The sequence below is a fragment of the Cibotium barometz genome, chromosome 49 (genome assembly GCF_041138505.1).
Source record: "Cibotium barometz isolate CiBa-2024 chromosome 49, ASM4113850v1, whole genome shotgun sequence".
NCBI classification, from domain to species: domain Eukaryota; kingdom Viridiplantae; phylum Streptophyta; class Polypodiopsida; order Cyatheales; family Cibotiaceae; genus Cibotium; species Cibotium barometz.
Window position 1 is genome coordinate 45,075,351 of NC_141094.1, and position 19,178 is coordinate 45,094,528.

At 45.8% G+C, this 19,178-nt stretch overlaps 1 protein-coding gene across 1 annotated transcript in view; it reads right to left on the reverse strand.

The window, feature by feature from the left end:
• The window catches only part of LOC147610629 (serine/threonine protein phosphatase 2A 57 kDa regulatory subunit B' beta isoform-like), a 28,282-nt gene extending 9,656 nt beyond the window's left edge, over positions 1–18,626 (reverse strand). The window contains exon 1 of the mRNA XM_086786132.1: positions 17,147–18,626. Within this exon, the coding sequence (XP_086642258.1) occupies positions 17,147–18,295 (1,149 nt within the window). The 5' untranslated portion in view covers positions 18,296–18,626. The remainder of the gene's footprint in view (positions 1–17,146) is intronic.
• Between the last annotated feature and the right edge of the window lie 552 nt (positions 18,627–19,178).

The window sequence follows — 19,178 nt, forward strand, 5'->3', positions numbered from 1 at the left end:
TTCACATGAGACACCGTCCTGGCCTCAAGTGAACGAGACGCAAAAACTGGAGATGGACCAAATGGTCGGCCAATTGGTGACATCCCCCCGGGCTTCTAAAGAGTTGACCTCAACTGAAAAGCCTTAAGATATGCCTGCAACAATTGTGGATAATCTGCAAAATAATCCTCATTTACCCACTTGGCATCAATAGGCAAATAATTCTTAAACTTCACAAGGTATCTCCTGGAAAGCTTTCCTGCAGGTAGCTTTCTCTCCTTGTGAAAAACAATCTGTTCTGGCTGGAGGATCTCCTCAAGCTCTTCAATCTCCGGCGGATCTTCTGTGACAGGCTCATCAGGATCTGGCCCCACATATTTCCGAAATAGACTCACGTGAAAAGCATTGTGAATCTTCCAATGACTAGGTAAAGCAAGCCTGTAGGACACTTCATTGATCTTGTGAATCACCTTGAAGGGTCCATAATAGCGAGGAGAAAGCTTAGGATATGATCCTTCTCGTCCTGGCCTCTTGCGAAGCCTAGCCTTCTCAAATTTCAGCAATACCCAATCACCTTCTTTGACTTTCATGTCCCTTCTATGCTTGTCAGCAGCCATTTTATGCTTATCCTGAGATCTTGCAATGGCTGTCCGCACCTGACCAAAGGCAACATCTAAGTCACGAACATATTCATCAGCTGCAAAAATCTCATCCTTAGTACGAAGGATGGGTGGCAAGACCACTCTGCCATAAATAATCTCAAACGGAGCCTTTCCTGTGGAAGCATGGATTGTATTGTTGTAGGCAAACTCAACAAGTGGAAGATACTTCTCCCGTGCACTCTTTTGATCTGCTACATAACACTTCAACAAATCCAACACGGCTGAATTTGCAGCTTCACTTTGGCCATCCGTTTAGGGATGATAAGCTGATGAAAACTCAAGCTTAGTACCCATATTATCAAACAAAGCCCTCCAAAATAGGCTTGTAGTCCTGGGATCTCTATCCCCAATAATGGATTTAGGCATACCATGATGCTTGAAAATATTAGCAAGAAAAAGCTTTACCATATGATCAGCTTTGATGGTTTTCTTGACGGGCAAGAAGTGAGCTTGCTTGCTAAACCTGTCCACAATAGTCCAAATAGCATCATTCCCATGCTGGGATCTAGGCAAGTCCATAATAAAATCCATCGTGATACTTTCCCAAGGTTGCGAGGGAATAGGCAATGGCTGAAGCAAACCTGGAGGTTTTTGCCTGTCAAATTTCACCTTTTGGCAAGTAATACATGCACGCACATAAGCCTCAATGTCTTTACGCATGCTTGGCCAAAAGAAATACCTCTGAATCATGCGAGTAGTAGGCATAATACCTCTATGACCAGCATATGGTGGAGCGTGACATTCGTCCATAACCTTTGGACGTAAATCCTTTACCACACATAGGCAATTATCCTTCATGAGATATCCCTCGTTGATAACATAAGAGGCATGGGAACGACCAGCCATCAAATCAGTCCATATATGGCAAAAATCTGCATCCAAATGATACAAATCTCTCATAGCAGATAGATCTCCATGAGAGGCCACTGAGACTGCAGCAACATAAGGCCTCCTAGATAGTGCATCGGCCACTACATTTTTCTTTCCTGGAGTATGCACAATCTGAAAATGAAACATGGAAAGAAAATTTGCCATTCTCATCTGCTTCTCTGAAAGCTTTGTTTTGAGATAGAAAGTATCTCAAGCTTTGATGATCTGTCTTGACTACAAATTCAGCCCCAAGAAGGTAGTGTTTCCAAATCTTTAAGGCGTGAATTACAGCCAAGAGCTCTTTCTCATAGATATCCATATGAAGCTCAGCATCATGCAAACGAGGGCTCTCGTATGCAACTGCATGCCCTTCTTGATTTAGGACAGCTCCTATGCAATCACCACAAGCATCACATTCAACCACGAATGACTTGTGCAAGTCAGGAACAATCAATACTGGACCACATATAATAGCATGCTTGAGCTGCAAGAAAGCATCCTATTCCTTTGAAGTCCATTTGAAAGCAGTTTTCTTCTTCGTGAGATCATGTAGAGGAGTGGCAATCATGGCGAAATGCCTTATGAAACGCCTGTAATACGAACATAATCCCAGAAAACTACGTACTTGATGTACGTTTTGCAATTCGGGCCAATTCCGAATAGTCTCGATCTTTGCAGGATCCATTGTAACTCCATCTTTGGATACAATATGTCCCAGATAATGAATCTCTGAAAGGAAAAACTCACTTTTCTTGGCATTGACGAAAAGTTTATGCTTCCGCAACTCTTCGAACACTGTGACCAAATGAGTTCTGTGTTCCTGTTCATTCTTGGAGAAAACCAAGATATCATCAAAGAAGACTCCTGTAAGCTTGCGATGGGGTCGGAATATCCTATCCATCATACGATTAAAAGTAGCAGGAGCATTGGTGAGACCAAAAGGCATTACCAAGAATTCATATAATCCGAAGGCTGTCCTGAAAGCAGTCTTATGGACATCTTGTGGCACCACTCGGATCTGGTGATAACCACTCTTCAAATCAAGTCTGCTAAAACAAGCCGAACCATCAAGCTTATCCAAGATATCATCAATACGTGGAATTGGAAATCTGTTCTTGATGGTAAGCTTGTTCAAAGCTCTATAGTCCACACACATACGGAATGATCCGTCCTTCTTTTGAACAAGAAGCACAGGAGAGCAGTAAGGTGAGGAACTCGGCTGAACCAAACCTTTCTCTAAAAGCTCGTTTACCTGCTTCATAATTTCTTCTTGTTGTGCAGCACTCACTCGGTATGCGGGTTTGTTAGGTGGAGAACTACCTGGCACAAGATCTATACGGTGATCTTCGAGCCTTTGGGGAGGTAATTCACCTGGCAACGAGTCAGCAAAACAGTCGTTGAATGCATTGAGAAAATTCAGCCTATCATTAGACATAGCATCCACATTTTGATGATTTGGCACAAGACTATCACGAACAAAAACCAAGTACGCTGAAAGACTCTTTTTCATTGCTTTATTAATTTGGATGTGTGATACAACTGGGATGGAATCCCCTTCTTTGCCAGCATCAATAAAGTGCATGCCGCCTTTATGCATAAAAGAAATCATATTAGACTTGTAGTCTTTGCGGGGCTCAAGCCTATGATGCCACGGCTTGCCCAACAATACATCACATCCATTTAGTGGAGCAACTAAGAAATGCTCATTATCAAGATAGCCCTGTATATGGATGCGCAACTTCCCTATCAAAGGGGTAACCTGCACCTCTTTACCAATAAATGCAGCTTCGGCTTCAATCTGAGGTCCCATGTTTTCAACCTCAATACCCAATGCAGCTGCCATTTGCATAGAGATGAAATTGTCAGTTGCACAGTCATCAAACATAAAGAGTGCGGGCTGATCCTTGATTTGCCCCCAAGCCTTGCAAACCATACGCTCTTTTGCATCATGACCTGTATTACCTTGCACATCAGGAACTGCATGTACATTAGCTTTGGTGTGCTTGTCCTCGTGCTTTGATTTGCGATCTGGGCATTGCCGAAACATGTGGTCTTTGCTACCACAAGAAAAGCATTTTCCATCCTTGGCATATTGCTCTCTTTGCTCCGGGGTTAATCCAAATTTGTTCTTCCTTGGGCCCTGTTCTTTTGATGTGTTATTTTCAGCTTTACCACCCTTGTAAGGCTCCCGGAAGTTCTTTTTAGGTGGCTGTCCACCCTTTTGCTGATTTGGGACAGCCTTGTCCTTCCCCTTGGAACCTCCTTGATCCTGCTTAATCTTGAGCACCAATTGCTCTGTAGCAAGAGCAGAAGCTGTGAGTTGTTGCAACGTATGTTTTGGATGCAATTCAATACTCGATCTATATGCTGGTTGCAGTCCAGAACGAAACTTCCTCTTTCTTTCATCCTCTGTGATTTGCATGAAGGGAGTCACTTCCAGCAACACTTTCCAAAATTTGTTAACATACTGTTGCACACTCTCATTATCTTTTTGTTCCAGCCTGTCCCACTTTTGAGTGAGAGTTTGCTCTGCATTGGGTGGCAAGAACTGAGCATAAAATCTGTCTTTGAATTCCTTCCAAGTGGAGATGGGATCCTTGGTGATCTTTTCAGTGATCCACCAATGGGCAGCAGTCCCTTTCAAAAACATGCTAGCATGACGCACCTTTGATTTTTCTGTGAAATCCTCATCGCTAAAAGCAATGTCGAACTGTGCCACAAACGCTAACACCTTAGAAGCATCATGTTCACCATGAAAAGCATCAAATTTAACAGATTTGTCACCTGCTTTGAATTCCTTGAGCTTCCTGGCATGAGGCTCATGGTCTTCTCTTTTTCTTTTCCCCTTTTCCAACGGGGTAGCCCTGTCTGCATGGACTCCATGGGCCGTCATAGAAGCTTCATGGGACACGGTGGCATGTGCTCCACGAACTCGAAACTCAGATGCATGTGACTTACCTGCATATGGCATTGTCTCTCCATGAGACAACTCAGAAGGCAAAATTTTTCTGGAAGTAGACCTGTCACCATGAGATACATATCTTGCATGCATGTGACTTTCATGCCCTCCATGAGCACTGGCATACATATATCTATCAGGCTTTGTGCCTTGGGGAGAAGATGCATGACGAGAGGTGACAGTCACCTCTTCCTTTTGCATAAAAGATTTCAGCCTCTGGGATGCGGGATCTCCATGCTTCAAACGAGGTGGATTTCTGAATTTCAGCTCTCCGTCATCCCCCTCTTTGATATCACCTTTGCGAAGGAGATAGGCAAGTGCCAACTCCCTTGGTTTCTTGCCCACTTCACGAGCCATTGATTCAAAAGTTACATCAACCATAGCATCAGCCTTCCTGGCTTCAATAGCACTTTGCAGATGGGGATCTTCATGCAAAAACTTTAACTCTTGCTCTTGAGCCTACAAAAGTTTTCTCATATGTTCCATTTCAGCCCTCATAGCATCAGGCTCTTGTTCAAGCATAACTGTCTTTCCTGGAGACAGTTGACCCTTTGATTCACTATCCATAACCCTTTCAAGGGGCTTGTGCCTACCACGCAGGGCATCAGACCCACGAGAAGCACTAGATGGACCCCTCAAATTTGGCACTTCCAAAGGGTTGCCTTGGCTGTCCATTGTGTTTTAAGTTTGCTAAAAGCGGGATGTCCAGTACACAGGTTCGTTTCCCCACTAGGAAGAGAAACAATCGTGCTCTGATACCAATGAAACCGATCCCGTCAAGTGGGAAAGACTCCGTTGGACACCCACACGCTTAATAGCACAACTTTAAAACCACAAATTTGAAATGGACAACTTAAAACAACTTGAAATTTAAATGAAATGAAATGGAAAGATGGACACCAGCACTGGGGCCGGAACGGGCCGACCCCCCCCCTCAATATATGATATATTTATTGGGAGTATTTAATAAATACAATGCTCCATGGATTCCAAGAACCAGATAATGTCCATGTACATATGAAAACAGTACCAAACAAATAGACTCGAATTTCGATGTAGAAGCTCGAAGCAGAACGACCACTAGTGTGGTCCAATCTCTACGGTCCTGTGCTTTCACTGGACTCCGCGGAGAGCGCCTCACTGGTGTTCCGAGACCACGCACAAACAGGCGCTCTCGTACTAACGCCTGGCTCTCCCGATCTCAGCACCTTTGGACCGAGGTTCGCCAATATAGCTTGGACAACCCGGCACCGAACGGGTGTTGGCCGAGCGGGATGAATCCTTTATCAGATTTAAACATAAAATACTTTACTCAAATCTGAAAATCACTTACTTGTAGATGGTTGATAGAAAACCAATACTTGTGGTGTTTGTGTAGAATATGAAGTCACCCAAGAGATGTGAAGTCTTCTTGTAGCCGCCAATGGAAAAGAAGTACAACCTTTTGCCAAAAAGAAGATGGAGCTGCCGCCTTAGGAGAGGTAAAGTCCTCTTGTAGGAACACAGCTACCAACAGAAGCAGCTACGCATGAAGATACAGCCACCTGAGTAGCTGAAGCGTGGCCTGCTGGTGATGGAACAACAGCCCGGCTGCAGAGTGCAGCGTGTTGGAGAAGTATGTTCACGGTCGGCTGGTGATGGGTTCACGGTCGGCTGGTGATGGTCACACAGCTGGTTGCTGTAATATGCTGCTGAAGATGGCCTACGCCTGCCTGCAAAGGAACTAGGCAGCACAGCTTGTGGGTAAACAGCCGCCAGAAGCAGATGTAGCCGTACAGTAGGAGATGGCAGCCAGTTTGCAGTAAGTTTAGTTGCCAGGCGAAGAGGGCAGCCTGCTGGTGAATCAACGCAGCTGCCAGCTTCAATTAAAGCAGCCGTCTGGTTGCAGCCGCCTGGTTCAACCTGAGGAAAAGATGGCGTTGAGTATGCAGCCGACTGAGAGGGTACGTGCAGTGGTTTCAGAAGTCGCCTGGATGAATTATGCGCATCAGTTCAGTAGCCGCTTTTGGAAATATGCGCAGAGATGGTGGTCGCCGGTTCTCTACGTAAGAAGGTGAAAGCCTTTTTTTTTATAAAATTAAAGTGGGGTTTAACTTTAGTGATACCCACGCATGCATGTGGGGGAACTAGTGGGGGTAGGTGACCATGCCCACCCCCACATTCACTTAAAAGTGGGGCTCCCCACCTTGGCCCCAAAGTGGGTGCCCAAAGGGGGTGCCCACTTTTAAATAAATGTGAACACCTAACCTTATAAAATAAAGGGTTAGAATATAAAACATTAAAACAACAAGTGCGACATACTTACCACCTGTTCACATGCACCAAAACTTGTCAGAATACAAAGCAGACTTCACGACTCACTGGCAGGCGTCCCCGCTCAGTAAGTAACACGTCAGGCAGGCAAACACACAAATACATGTCATGCGAAAAACAGTTTCAAACATGCAAAATATGTGTGCATGTGCAAATAGTAACATGGACATATCTCCCGTTCATGGAACAAGTACAAAGTATCTGTCGGCACAAAACTGGCACGACATAAAACATAAAAACCTGGTCTTCCTATGGAGTGACAGTCCCATAGGTAAGACACAGTTCCATGCACGAGTTTCCCTATGGTGTGACAGTCCCATAGGCAAAACACGGCACGAATACTGGCTCTTCCATGGCGTGACAGTTCCATGGGTCGAACACAGTCCAGGTCATACACGGGTGGCACTGGTCTGGCTCCCGTCCATACGACACCAACCTGCTAACACACGGGTGGCACCAGTCTGGCTCCCGTCCATGTCAGCAAAAATACTGGCCTCTTCACATGAGACACCGTCCTGGCCTCAAGTGAACGAGACGCAAAAACTGGAGATGGACCAAATGGTCGGCCAATTGGTGACACCGAGGACATAGATACAAAGGTGATGTATCTCAGGCAACCTTTCTTTGCTCCATACTTGGATCTTTTTCCTCAGGAGCTTCCTGCGCTTCTCCCACCTCGTCGACCAATCGACCATGCTATTGATATTCTTCCTGGCAGTGCTCCACCTACTCGTGCTCCATATCGAGTTTCTTTTACGGAATCTCAGGAGATACAGCGACAACTTACTGAGCTTTTGGGGAAAGGACATATTCGACCAAGTAAAAGCCCTTTTGGAGCTCCAGTGCTTTTGGTGAAAAAGAAGGATAAGTCTATGCGTCTTTGCATCGACTATCGTGCCCTTAATAAGTTAACTATCAAGAATAAGTATCCTCTTGCACGCATTGATGAATTGTTTGATCAATTGCTCCATGCAAAGGTCTTCTCCAAAATTGATCTTAAGTCTGAATATCATCAAATTTGCATTCGCGAAGGTGATGAATATAAGACAGCTTTTCACACAAAATATGGTCATTACGAGTACCTAGTCATGCCATTCAGGTTAACCAATGCCCCTGCAACATTTATGAGTCTGATGAACGATCTTTTTCGTCCTTTTTTGAACAAGTTCGTCATTATTTATCTCGACGACATCCTGGTGTTCAGTCGCAATATGGAAGAACACAAGGCACATCTTAAGATCGTTTTCAAGGTGCTTCGAGACAATGCTCTTTATATTAATCCAAGCAAAAGTGAATTTTTCAAGACATCCTTGGAATACCTTGGACATGTTGTTTCAGCAGACGGAATTTCCGTGGATCCAAAGAAAATACAAGTTATTGTCAATTGGCCAACTCCCACAAACATCCATGATGTTCGTTCTTTTTGGGGACTTGCCAACTTCTATCACACAAAGGTTCATCGATTTTCCGAAATAGCTGCTCCTCTCACTGAACTTTTAAAGTCCGCTCCTGCATTCCAATGGACTGAAGCCGCAATAGAAGCTTTTGAAAATTTAAAGACAGCTTTGACAACAACTCCTGTCATGGCTATTCCAGACCCTACTCTCCCCTTTGATGTTTACACGGATGCTTCTGATATTGCCACTGGTGCCGTCTTAATGCAACAAGGACGTGCTATTGCATTTGACAGTCATAAGCACTCTGCAATTCAAGGAAGATACCCGGTATATGACAAGGAATTTTTAGCTATTGTTCATGCCTATCGAGCATGGAAACATTATCTCCTTGGTGCAGATTCAGTGGTGAAAACAGATCATCATTCTTTGAAATATATCTTCACGCAGCTAGTTATGAATGCTAGGCAAGCACGTTGCGTCGAATTCTTAGCCAATTTTCATATGACAATTGAGTATGTTCTTGGTCTTATCAATGTGGTTGCGGATGCCCTCAGTCGTATGCTGTCAGCTTCAGTCTTGGCTATTTCTACAGTTGAAATGGATATACCTCAAAGTTTCAAGGACCGTTATTCAACAAGATCGTGATTTTGGAAATGCATTTCGAATTCTCAATTCTCAGAATGCAACTCCTTCCGACTTAAAGATTTATGGCGCATATACAATAGTGGATGATTTATTATATTATCAGGACCGTATTTGTGTACCTCATGATACTCATGTTCGCAGAGTATTGGTGAAAGAACATCACGAGGTCACTTATGCTGCACACCCAAGCATCAACAAGACTTATCGTCTTTTGACAGCTACATACTATTGGTCTCAAATGAAGCAAGATGTTATTAAGTTTGTTACAGCGTGTCTCTCGTGCCAACGTATGAAAGCTAGCAGACAAGTTCCAGCTGGTCTTCTTCAACCACTTCCAGTTCCAAATGAACGCTGGGAAAGTGTTAGTATGGATTTTATCACTTCATTGCCACGTTCTTCTAAAGGCAATACACAGATTCTTGTGGTGGTTGATAGATTTTCTAAAATGGCACATTTCATCCCGTGCAAGAAAGCAACTCAAGCTTCAGATATTGCAGTATTGTTTATACAGTATATCTTCAAACTTCATGGATTGCCAAAATCTATAGTTTCGGATCGAGATCCAAAGTTTACAGGACATTTTTGGACTTCCATATTCAAGTCTCTTGGTACAAATTAACTCTTTAGCTCTGCTTATCATCCTCAGACAGATGGCCAAACGGAACGAGTTAATCAGATTCTGGAAGAAATGCTGCGACATTATGTTCAGTCTCGATTAGCTTCATGGGAAGAATATTCACCGTTGGTAGAATTTGCTTATAACAATTCTTATCATTCAGCTATTGGAATGACACCTTTTCAAGCAACTTATGGCCATACTCCCCTTATTCCTGCCAACTTTGTTCTTCAACATAAAGTGGCTTTAGCAGATCAATATTCTATTACAGCTTAAGGATAAGATGATCAGCATCCAAGAGCAATATCAACGCACAGCTAATAAGCGTCATCGACACATTGAATTTCAAGAAGGAGACTTGGTATTATTATATATTGCCCCTCATCGATACAAGACAGTGAAATCAGTTTTCCCAAAGCTTCGTCCAAGATATTATGGACCCTTTCGTATTATTAAGAAGAACTCATCTCTCAGTTATAAGTTGGAGTTACCACCTTCTTGGGGTAGAATTCATCCAACTTTCCACATTTCTTGGCTTAAGAAGTTTGTGGACGGTGATTCTCCAGTTTTAGATCATTTGGATTATGTTCCAGAAATCGAAGATGAACACATACTCTTAATTCCAGAGATAATTCTTGATGTCAGATAGAAAGAAACAAGACATAAACTCACTACAGAATTTTTGGTTAAATGGAGAGATCTTGATGATTCTGACTCTACTTGACAAAGTGATGAAGACTTACAGGAATATCCAGAACTTCTTCGGAAATTCTTTCAAAGACGACCATCTCTTCTCAGCCGGAGTCTTATTTTAAGTGGGAGGAAATGTCACGATTGTGACTAACTCTCTTAATCTCCTAACTCTCTTAATCTCTCCTTAATTACTCATTAATTCCTTATTAACTGAAAGGACACCTGTGAAGGGTCACACCCTTACACATAGGTCACTATCAAAGGGCATGTCTATTCATTAAAAGGCACACCCCTAAGTCCAAAGGACATAACCATTGACTCAAGAGCCACACCCCTTCCCAGGGATGTGTCTCTTCACTTGTAACCTTTCGGCCTCTATTTAAGAAAGGCCCCTGTCTCAATGCAAACAATCTCAATCTTTCTATCCGCATTTGTCTTATGTTTGTTAATTAAGTCTTAATCATGTTAATAAAGCTATAAAAGCTTTACACTGCAGCTTGTTAATATGCTCCAGCATCGTCGACGACTTTGCAGGGCTCATAACCTGCATCTGTACTTCCAAGGAAATCCTCTTCATGGGCGATACCCTGTTGTAAAGTGAGGCCAAATGCTACCATATACCTCTGGCCAGCGTCATATGCTTTACATGATTGATTACCTGTGGTGTGCAGTTGAGGAAAATAAACGAACGGACCCTGGCGTTGACACGATCCCACATCTGTGTCTGGGCCTCCCGGTCCTTTCGGGTTGACAGTAACTCCCCTTCCTCTACTTCCGGCCGTGGAACACCAACGACAAAATCGGCGAGGTCGTAGGACTCCAGAACAGATTCCATCATCACCTTCCATATGCCGTAGTTGCTCCCGTCCAACTAACGGTCCACCGAGAACGTGGGGAGTGTCGGGATCTTCACATGCCTCTCGGCCATCTCAAACAGATCTGCCATAGCGGGGATGTACTCTGAAAAGGGTGGGTGGGTGGGAACAAAGAAGAACTAAAACCTGCAAGTGGCTGTCCAGCAAATCAGCCCGCCTTCCTCTTGCTTCTCCTCTTCCCGATCAGCCCAAAACAGTCCACCAATCAGCCACAAAACAGTCCCCCTCTTGCTCACACAAATCCCAAGACCTATCTAGAGCCTAGGGCTCTGATACCATGTCAGAATACGCAGCGGAGATGATGACCAGATCTGGGAACACGAGCAAAAACGCAGGCAGAAAACAACACAAGAGAGAGATGTAGGCGTGTAACTCTGCTCTATATACACAAGAAGATCCCGAGAAATGATACAAATAGGGTATGGGGGCTGGGGGCCTATATATACATCCCTGAGAGGGCAGTCGGCCAGCAGATAAAGTGCCCACGACTGCTGAATAGGTCCCACGACTGCATAAATGCAGTCGGCCAGCACACAGATGCCCACGACTGATGAAATCTGGTCCGCCAGCAGCCCAGTAGCCCACGACTGATGAACATCCAGTCGGCCAGCATTGGAGTGCTCCTGGCATCATCTAGCAGCCCTCCCAAGCCTCAGAAAAATGGAAAAAAAAAGGGGGAAAATGCGGGGAGTGAGGAAAAATGGTAAAACACCTGATAAGGGCGGGCACACCCACAACAAAGGCCCTGGTGTATAAAACTAGACAGGAGATGACTTCTAACAACTTGGTGGGAGATCATCCTTAAGAATGTCTGAATGAGAAAGGAGATCTGCCAACTGAGGGATTGAAGAAGATGAGACATCGGTTATCGATGAGATAGAAGCTGTCTGAGCATAAATCAATGCTCCTTCTGCTCCCTTGCGGATAGCTCGTCGAGCCTGAAGATGAGAAACCATAAGAATGCCAAGAATGCTCCTATCCCCCCGAATCATGACAGGCTCAAGAAAACCTTTAGAGATAATAAAGGTGTCCTGTCGTCCCCAATTGGGAATAGGTTCATACTGACGAAACCACTGGATTCCTCAAATCATGTCACACCCCAACAGAGGCGAGACGATGAAATCTCGTTGAAATGAGGCCTTTTGAACTTCAAAGGCAAATTGTTGTCTCTTCCGCGAAATGTGGGTGCGAAGACCAGGTGTAAACCCGTCCAGATCCACACAACACGAGACTAATGTGCAATTCATTTTGTTAGCCAAATGGGGAGAGATGGCGTCTTCAAAACTACCCATATCGAACAGGACTACAAACTATCGGCCCTTGGCAGAGCCATAAGCTCCGATGAGGCTTTTCTGTGCAGCATCGCTCTCACCCTCCTGCTTAGCATCAAATACCACTGATGGCATAGGATGCATAGAAGGTAAAAGTTGTACTGCATTGGTGGTAGTAGGCGGGGATGGAGGAGCTGGGAAGGCTATGGCAACTATGGCAGAAGGGGCTTTAGCGGCTTATTCCGCTTGCCATTTGTGGCAATCCTTCTTACCATGCCTTGTGATGTGACAGAAAAAACATCTATTTTCTGACTGATACTTCTTTTGCTCCTCTGAAGGAAGATAACCTCCAATAATGCCTGCTTTAGCCTTTTCATCAGAGGTTTTCTTAGGCTTAGATTCTTTATCTTTTTTACCCCTGAACTGGAGCTATTACTACCATCCTTCTTAGCATCTTTAGAAGATGCATTACCTTTCCCTAGCTGTGCAGTGGATTGCTGCTGCTGGGGTTTGGTACTGGACTGAGATGACTGCTTGGGCTTGCCTCCGTTCATCTTTATTTCTTCATTCTGAGAGCGAGAGTCAAAGCCCGGTCATATGTACTGGGTTCAAAGTTACGAGCTGTGAACCGAATGTTAGGATCCAATCCACAAATGAATTGCTCCATCTTGCCCTACACAGATAACCCTAACTGCTGTGCTAAAGTAATAACCTTTCCGGAAAACTGAAGCACTGGGGATCCGTTCTGTCTGAGTCCATAGAACTCATCTGCCAGACCGATCATGTACTGGGGCGGGAGGAATCTGGTCTTCAGGTCATGGACAAAGGTATCCCAGCTAAAAGCAATGACACCTGTGGTCTGGTCTATATAAAGATTAGACCAATGCTGCCACCAAGTGACTACCTCACTAGTGAGATGGGGAGTCGCTACGTGGACTCTATCCTGAGGATCTGTGATCCTGGCTAATGGAAAATGAGAAGTAAATTGATGAATAAACTGATTTACTGCTAAATGATCACACTTACCATCATACTTACTGAAATTTGGTTGACTGCGAATGACGGTAGTTGATGCTGCGGACTGCTGGCTGGTGGCACCTGAGGCTGGGGATGCTGAAGAGAGGTGCTGGTATCTAAGATGGATGGTCTCCTTTTCCATTTGGTGCTCGAGTAACATTCATTCTCGATCGAGCTCTCGTTGGTGCTCCCGAGCGGCGAGTTCAGCCTGACGCCGGTCTTCATCGATCCTGCGTTGGGCTTCCTCATAGTCCCATCTTTCTGCTTTTTCTTGTTGCTTTCTAGCTTCTGCTTCTGCTTTTTCTTCTCTCCTTCGGGCCTCATCTTCTCTCCTTTGTTGTTCCATCTGAAAGAAGAGGGAGATGTAGTCAGGTGCTGCTGGAGGTGCGGCTGCTGCCTCCAAGAGTTGGAGACGCTCCATGAGCAATTTGTTCTGAGCTCTACGAAGAGCTATGGTGTCTGCGGTAGACAGAAGAGCAAGGTCTCCTTCGAGGGAGACTTTTTCCGCTGATGGGTACTCTCCTCTGTAGACATGATGCTTGAGTCGGTGGTCGTGCCGGAATGCAATCTGACCATCCAAGGATGACCTCACGCTAGGATACAGTGTGTGTGGACAAGCTGAATCTGATACCAATGTAACATGCAGCAGAAGTATTCGTATTGGAGGATCCTGTCACACAAATGCTCACACCATCTTCTGTATCCTGAGTTTCGCGAGTTTAGCAATCCACTTAAGACTTCAAACTTTAGAGAGATATGAGAGATAGAGATGAGAACTGTACACCGTATGGGGTCCCGAATTACCCACTGAAGGGCCCCCTATCCCGTTACCGAGATAGTATTTGCTTTATTATCTTTAAAGAGACTGACGATAAGCCAAACGCAAGACCTCTGAAGACCAAGTGTTGGGCTGAACTGTGCACTACCATAGAAACACCAAAGATGTCCAATCTCGAGCCTATGCACTCTTCCCAATGGAATGAGGGAGGGATGCAAAGCTAGGGCTGAGAGAGGGGCTGTTTGAGACTGTCCTAGACTGAGTATGAATGTTGCGTTTTACCTTCACCAAGTGGCTGGAGCAAAACGACGATGAGATGAATGCTGAAAACTGTATGGATGCAGAAAACGCAAGGTGGACTGAAGGCTGAATGCTGAACTGCTGCGTTTTACTGATGCAAGATGGCTGAATGCTCGTGCGTTGAGGCGCCTACTGCTGTAGGAGGAAAACGCTGAGATGAGGAGGCTGAAAACTGCAATTGCTTTGCTCCTTGTGCTGAAGATGCTAAGCACCTGAATGCTCCTTGGCTGAATATGAATGAATGATTATGCAAGGGCTCTATTTATATGGACCATATGAGCCAGTCGGCTGGCTACTGAGCTGGCCGACTGCTCATGTCCAATAAATAATACATAAATGTGTATAAAATGCTGAAAAATGCTGGGAAAAATACCCAAAAAATCTTAGTAAATATCTTGATAAATACTGGATGGTATCTGGGGTTCCTGCAATGGTCTAGATGCTGTGCATGAATGATGTGCAATATGTAGGATGCTTTCTAATGCAAACCCTAAGGTTTCTACTAACTGTATATGCATGAATGCGTCTCTTTAAGTGGGTTAGGGACTTAGACTGACTGACTGACTTGCTATGGCTGAGAATGACCTACGTAGCTTGTGCCTAACTTATCCTGGACTGAGGATTACAATGGGGTAACGGCGTACCACAAATATCATCCTAAATGGAACTAATACTGTTACAATGTTGCACTGATGATGATGAGTCAATTTGTCACCATGCACTACGGTGCAGAGTGCATGTGACAACTGTGCACGCCTCGGGACTATGACTCCTGAGCCTGTCACCACTGCCGACAGCAGCTGCTCACTAACAAAAAGACACACTCCTCCTTCTGATGGGAATAGAATGTCGATGAGCCCTCCAACTGTGGCTCTCTAAAGCTCTCCTCTAAGGACGCCTCGTCTCTAAAAGCACTGAGGCCCCCCCCTAAACCTTGAATGTTCCATGAGACTATCTGCATATCAATCTCTGTGTGAGGCGGCACTAGCAAAATTGCCCTCCACTCGAAGAGTCTTGGGTAAGGGTTTAGACGAGAGTAAGCACAATCCGTCCTGGAACGAAGTCGAGCCAACTAAGCACGGATCTTTTCCTCCATGTGACGCCACTCTATCCAAGCGCGAGTGTGTGCATACTCCCGGCTCCATCGATCACAATGGAGTTATCTATAAGAAGGGGGGAGAGGTACTGCGGCGGAAGTGTGCATGAACACAAAGAGCAACAACTCCAGGTTGGAGACCACCATCTCCCCATCTTGGTCTCTATGGGCTGAGCCTCCAAGTTCCATCCTAGCCAAAGGTCATAGATGGGTAAGTACATCGGTGATGCGAAGATCGTGAAGATGGTGGGAGAGCTCAAGCTCGACTGCCTGTCCTTGGATGGTGGCCGCCATCGACTCTGAGTCCCACTCCGTCCTTGGGGCTGCACTAAAGAGGAAAGAGAAGATCATCACGCCATTATCTGGCGTAGAGGGTTTGGAGTGATGGAAAACCACAAATACCCAAATAAGAGCTAATGTCCCCTCAAACATATCTATCCCTTCCCCCAGTAGACATCGAAAGAAACTATAATTCACAAGCTGCCCCAAGATCCTTGGGGGGGGGGGGGAGCCTGGGGACTCTGGCAAGAGAGCCCTCACTGGGGAGGTGGCAATGGTCATCTCCACTGGCTCAGAGAAACGGTGAACCAAGCGGCGCGAACAGAACTCGCCGGCTGCCTCCGCTCTAGGTCGGGGGCTGTTGGGGGGTGACGGGAGTGCTCTAGAGAAGGGGGGGGGGAGGGCCGGGCTCGGAAGAAGAGGACAGAGCAGAGGAAACTGTTTGCAGGAAAGGTCAGAGGCGAAGGTGGAGGAGGAAGGGGGGGAGACAGCGAGGAAGGGGCGGCGGCGGGGGGGGGGGGGGGGGGGCGGCGAGGGGCGCGCCTAGGAGAGGTCCAACGTGGCCGACTGCTCACAGCTGGCCGACTGGCTGCATATGCTGGTCGTGGAGTTTCAGGACCAGTCGGCTGCCTTTAGCACAGGCCGACTGGGTATATGGGGCCATATAAAATGGCCCCCAGCCCCGAATTCCATTTTGTACTATTTCCGGGATCTTCTTGTGTATATAGAGCAGAGTTACACGCCTCTATCTCTCACACTCTTGTGCTGTGATTTTCTGCACTGCGTTTTGCTCGTGTTCCCAGATCTGGTCATCATCTCCGCTGCGTATTCTGACAACTTCATCCCCACCGGGGTGTCTGTGCACAAAGCACGTATACACAAGCACAGTGCACCATCTTTGCATGTCATACTTGCATCATCTTGTTGTTGATTAAGTGAATTATTAAAATCTTTTATGCAAACCTTGTTACGTGCATGGTCAAATGCCTAGGCTGTTGATGCCTTAACCTTGTGATCTGAGGTGCGCATGTCAAGGATGAAATAAACACTTTGCCACACTAGGATCTTGAAAAAGGGATGGCACAAACCAGAGTACTAACCTACAAGAAAGTGGAGGGTGAGGCCTCATGCAGACTGAGTATCACTGGAAAAGGGCATGGGGCACACATACTTTGGTTGCCAAGGTAGTGTCTGTGCACAAAGCACACAAACGCACACATTGTGTACCATCTTTGCATATATGCGCTGAGGTGTGCAAAGCCGATGTATTGACAACATCTCGTGCAGAGACAAAAGAAATGTGTTGCAATAGTAGGACCTTGAAAAAGAATGACACAAACCAGAGCACTACCCTTCAAGAGATTGGATACTGAGATCTCGAGCAGAATCAACCGACCTGGAAATGTGAGCTGTTAAGACTACGACTGATTTGGCGGAACAGCGGTATCATGCATCTCTGAAACTCTACTGCCTGAGTGGCTTCCAAGACTTCTTCCAGCTCCCCAAGCATTAAGACCTCTTTCTGGGTGTTTGTTACTGGCCAGTACTTCAGCAATCCTCTGATAACGATATCTGCCAGCTTGAAATCCTTCTCCACAAACTGAGTTATGCAGTAGGAAAGCTGCTGATGGTACATCCCAAGGCACTTGGGTTTATGCAGTGGAATCAATGCACGAGCAAGAAACAGCTTATGCTCTTCTTTCAAAGGGAGCGCAAATCCATTGATGATGCTTCCCAGGATTTCCAACAGTTCACCGATGCCATTGTGCTTCTCTGTCTCAAAAATGAAACGGTAGAATATGTTGTTGATGGCTTTGCGGATGAATGGCCGGTGAACCATGAATTTCCCATAGATACGGTGTAGAATTGTCTTGAGGTAGTCTCTCTCCCTGGGATCCTCTGTGTCAAAAAGGTCCAACAACCGAAGAACAAAGTAGTGATCAATATACTTTTTGGCTGTCTTGGCATCGGTTTCCTGAGAAACGAGGTAACGCAGGAGGAACTCATACACGAGCTGCAGGTGTTGCCATGAAGGATCCATGGTAGGCTCTTCTTCTTCTGGATCAAAAACATCGCCACCACCTGGGGCATGGGCATCGTGCGGGGACACAGGCAGCGATCTGAACAGATTGGCAGATATCATCTTGAAGCTCTCCTCAAGTGCACTCTCGTTGAGCTTCGCCGTACCAAAGGCCACATAATCCACGAGCTCTAGTAGAGCCTGCCGTTTGATGTCCTTCTCTCTAGGGTTCTTTGTTGGATCGGTGAAGTCGTACACCACAAAGCAGAGGGCGAGCTTCTTTCTGAACAGCGAAGGCCTGTCGGAGGTCGGCACGTCGCGCAGGGTGGGTAGGGCTTCGAGGCCGTTGGCCGGAGCAGTATGCAGGGATTGAACCGGAGGGACTGCCGGCACGTTGTTTGCTGCTGGCACCTCGACGGCCATTGCCGTCGCCGTTGCCATTGTAGCAGCAGCAGCTGCAGCTTCATTGCCGTCCGGCTTCGAGGGTTTACTACCCTTCGGCTTGCGGATGAACTTGTTGAACATGCCTAGCTACCGGACTCGCCTAGCATGCCACGGCAGGGTTGTCGCCTAAGAGGACAAAGCTCTCCGGAAGGAGCTCGTTCCGTCGAGATCTGCGACGATGCAAGGGTCGTTATGCATCAGAAAATACTCTCTATGGCGGAGTTCATGAAAACTGTGTAGGAGAACGAGCAAAGCATGCTGCAGAGAGAGAGAGATGAAATCGTTAGGGCAAGGGTGGAGGGAGGGAAATTTACATGTTCCGCAAAGGGAGGTATGGCTATGGCGAACGCTGAGAGAGAGAGACACACACAGAGATAGAAAGAGAGGGTGGAGAGGAGAGTTTCTGCCACAGGGACGGAAGCCCCTTTCTCGGACCCACCATCCTGCTGACGTGGATCTGCGTTGAAATGTCCCGCCTCCAAAGCAACACCTTGTTGCAAGGTCATTTTTAAACCATAGATATGTATATATATCTCTACTCTTTTTTTTGTATGAATCAATTGATTGAGAACAATGTATGGATGCTAGCCCTTTTACACAGAAATCTAAACCGCTTCCATGTTTGCTCTATGATCGCCCAGGATTCATGCATGAATCCTGGGCGATTCCTAGTCAGTTCATGCCCATGCATGAATTGGCAATAGTAGTTTCGCTTGCCTTCAGGCTCATAACATTGTCTTGTGCTTATGTTGTGTATCAGTCTAAGGTCATGTACATACAAAGAGGACTGCCCAAGCTTTTTGTCTGAATAGCCAATCAAAAGACTCTAATTCATTTCTTGGGCACTCTCCCTTTACAAAAAGAAAAAAGTGTTTCGTGCCCATGGTGACAAGGATGCCACCTAAAAGGTCATCTTCGGTAGCCAAAATTGACATGGATGGATAGGCTAGAAAACACAAAGACC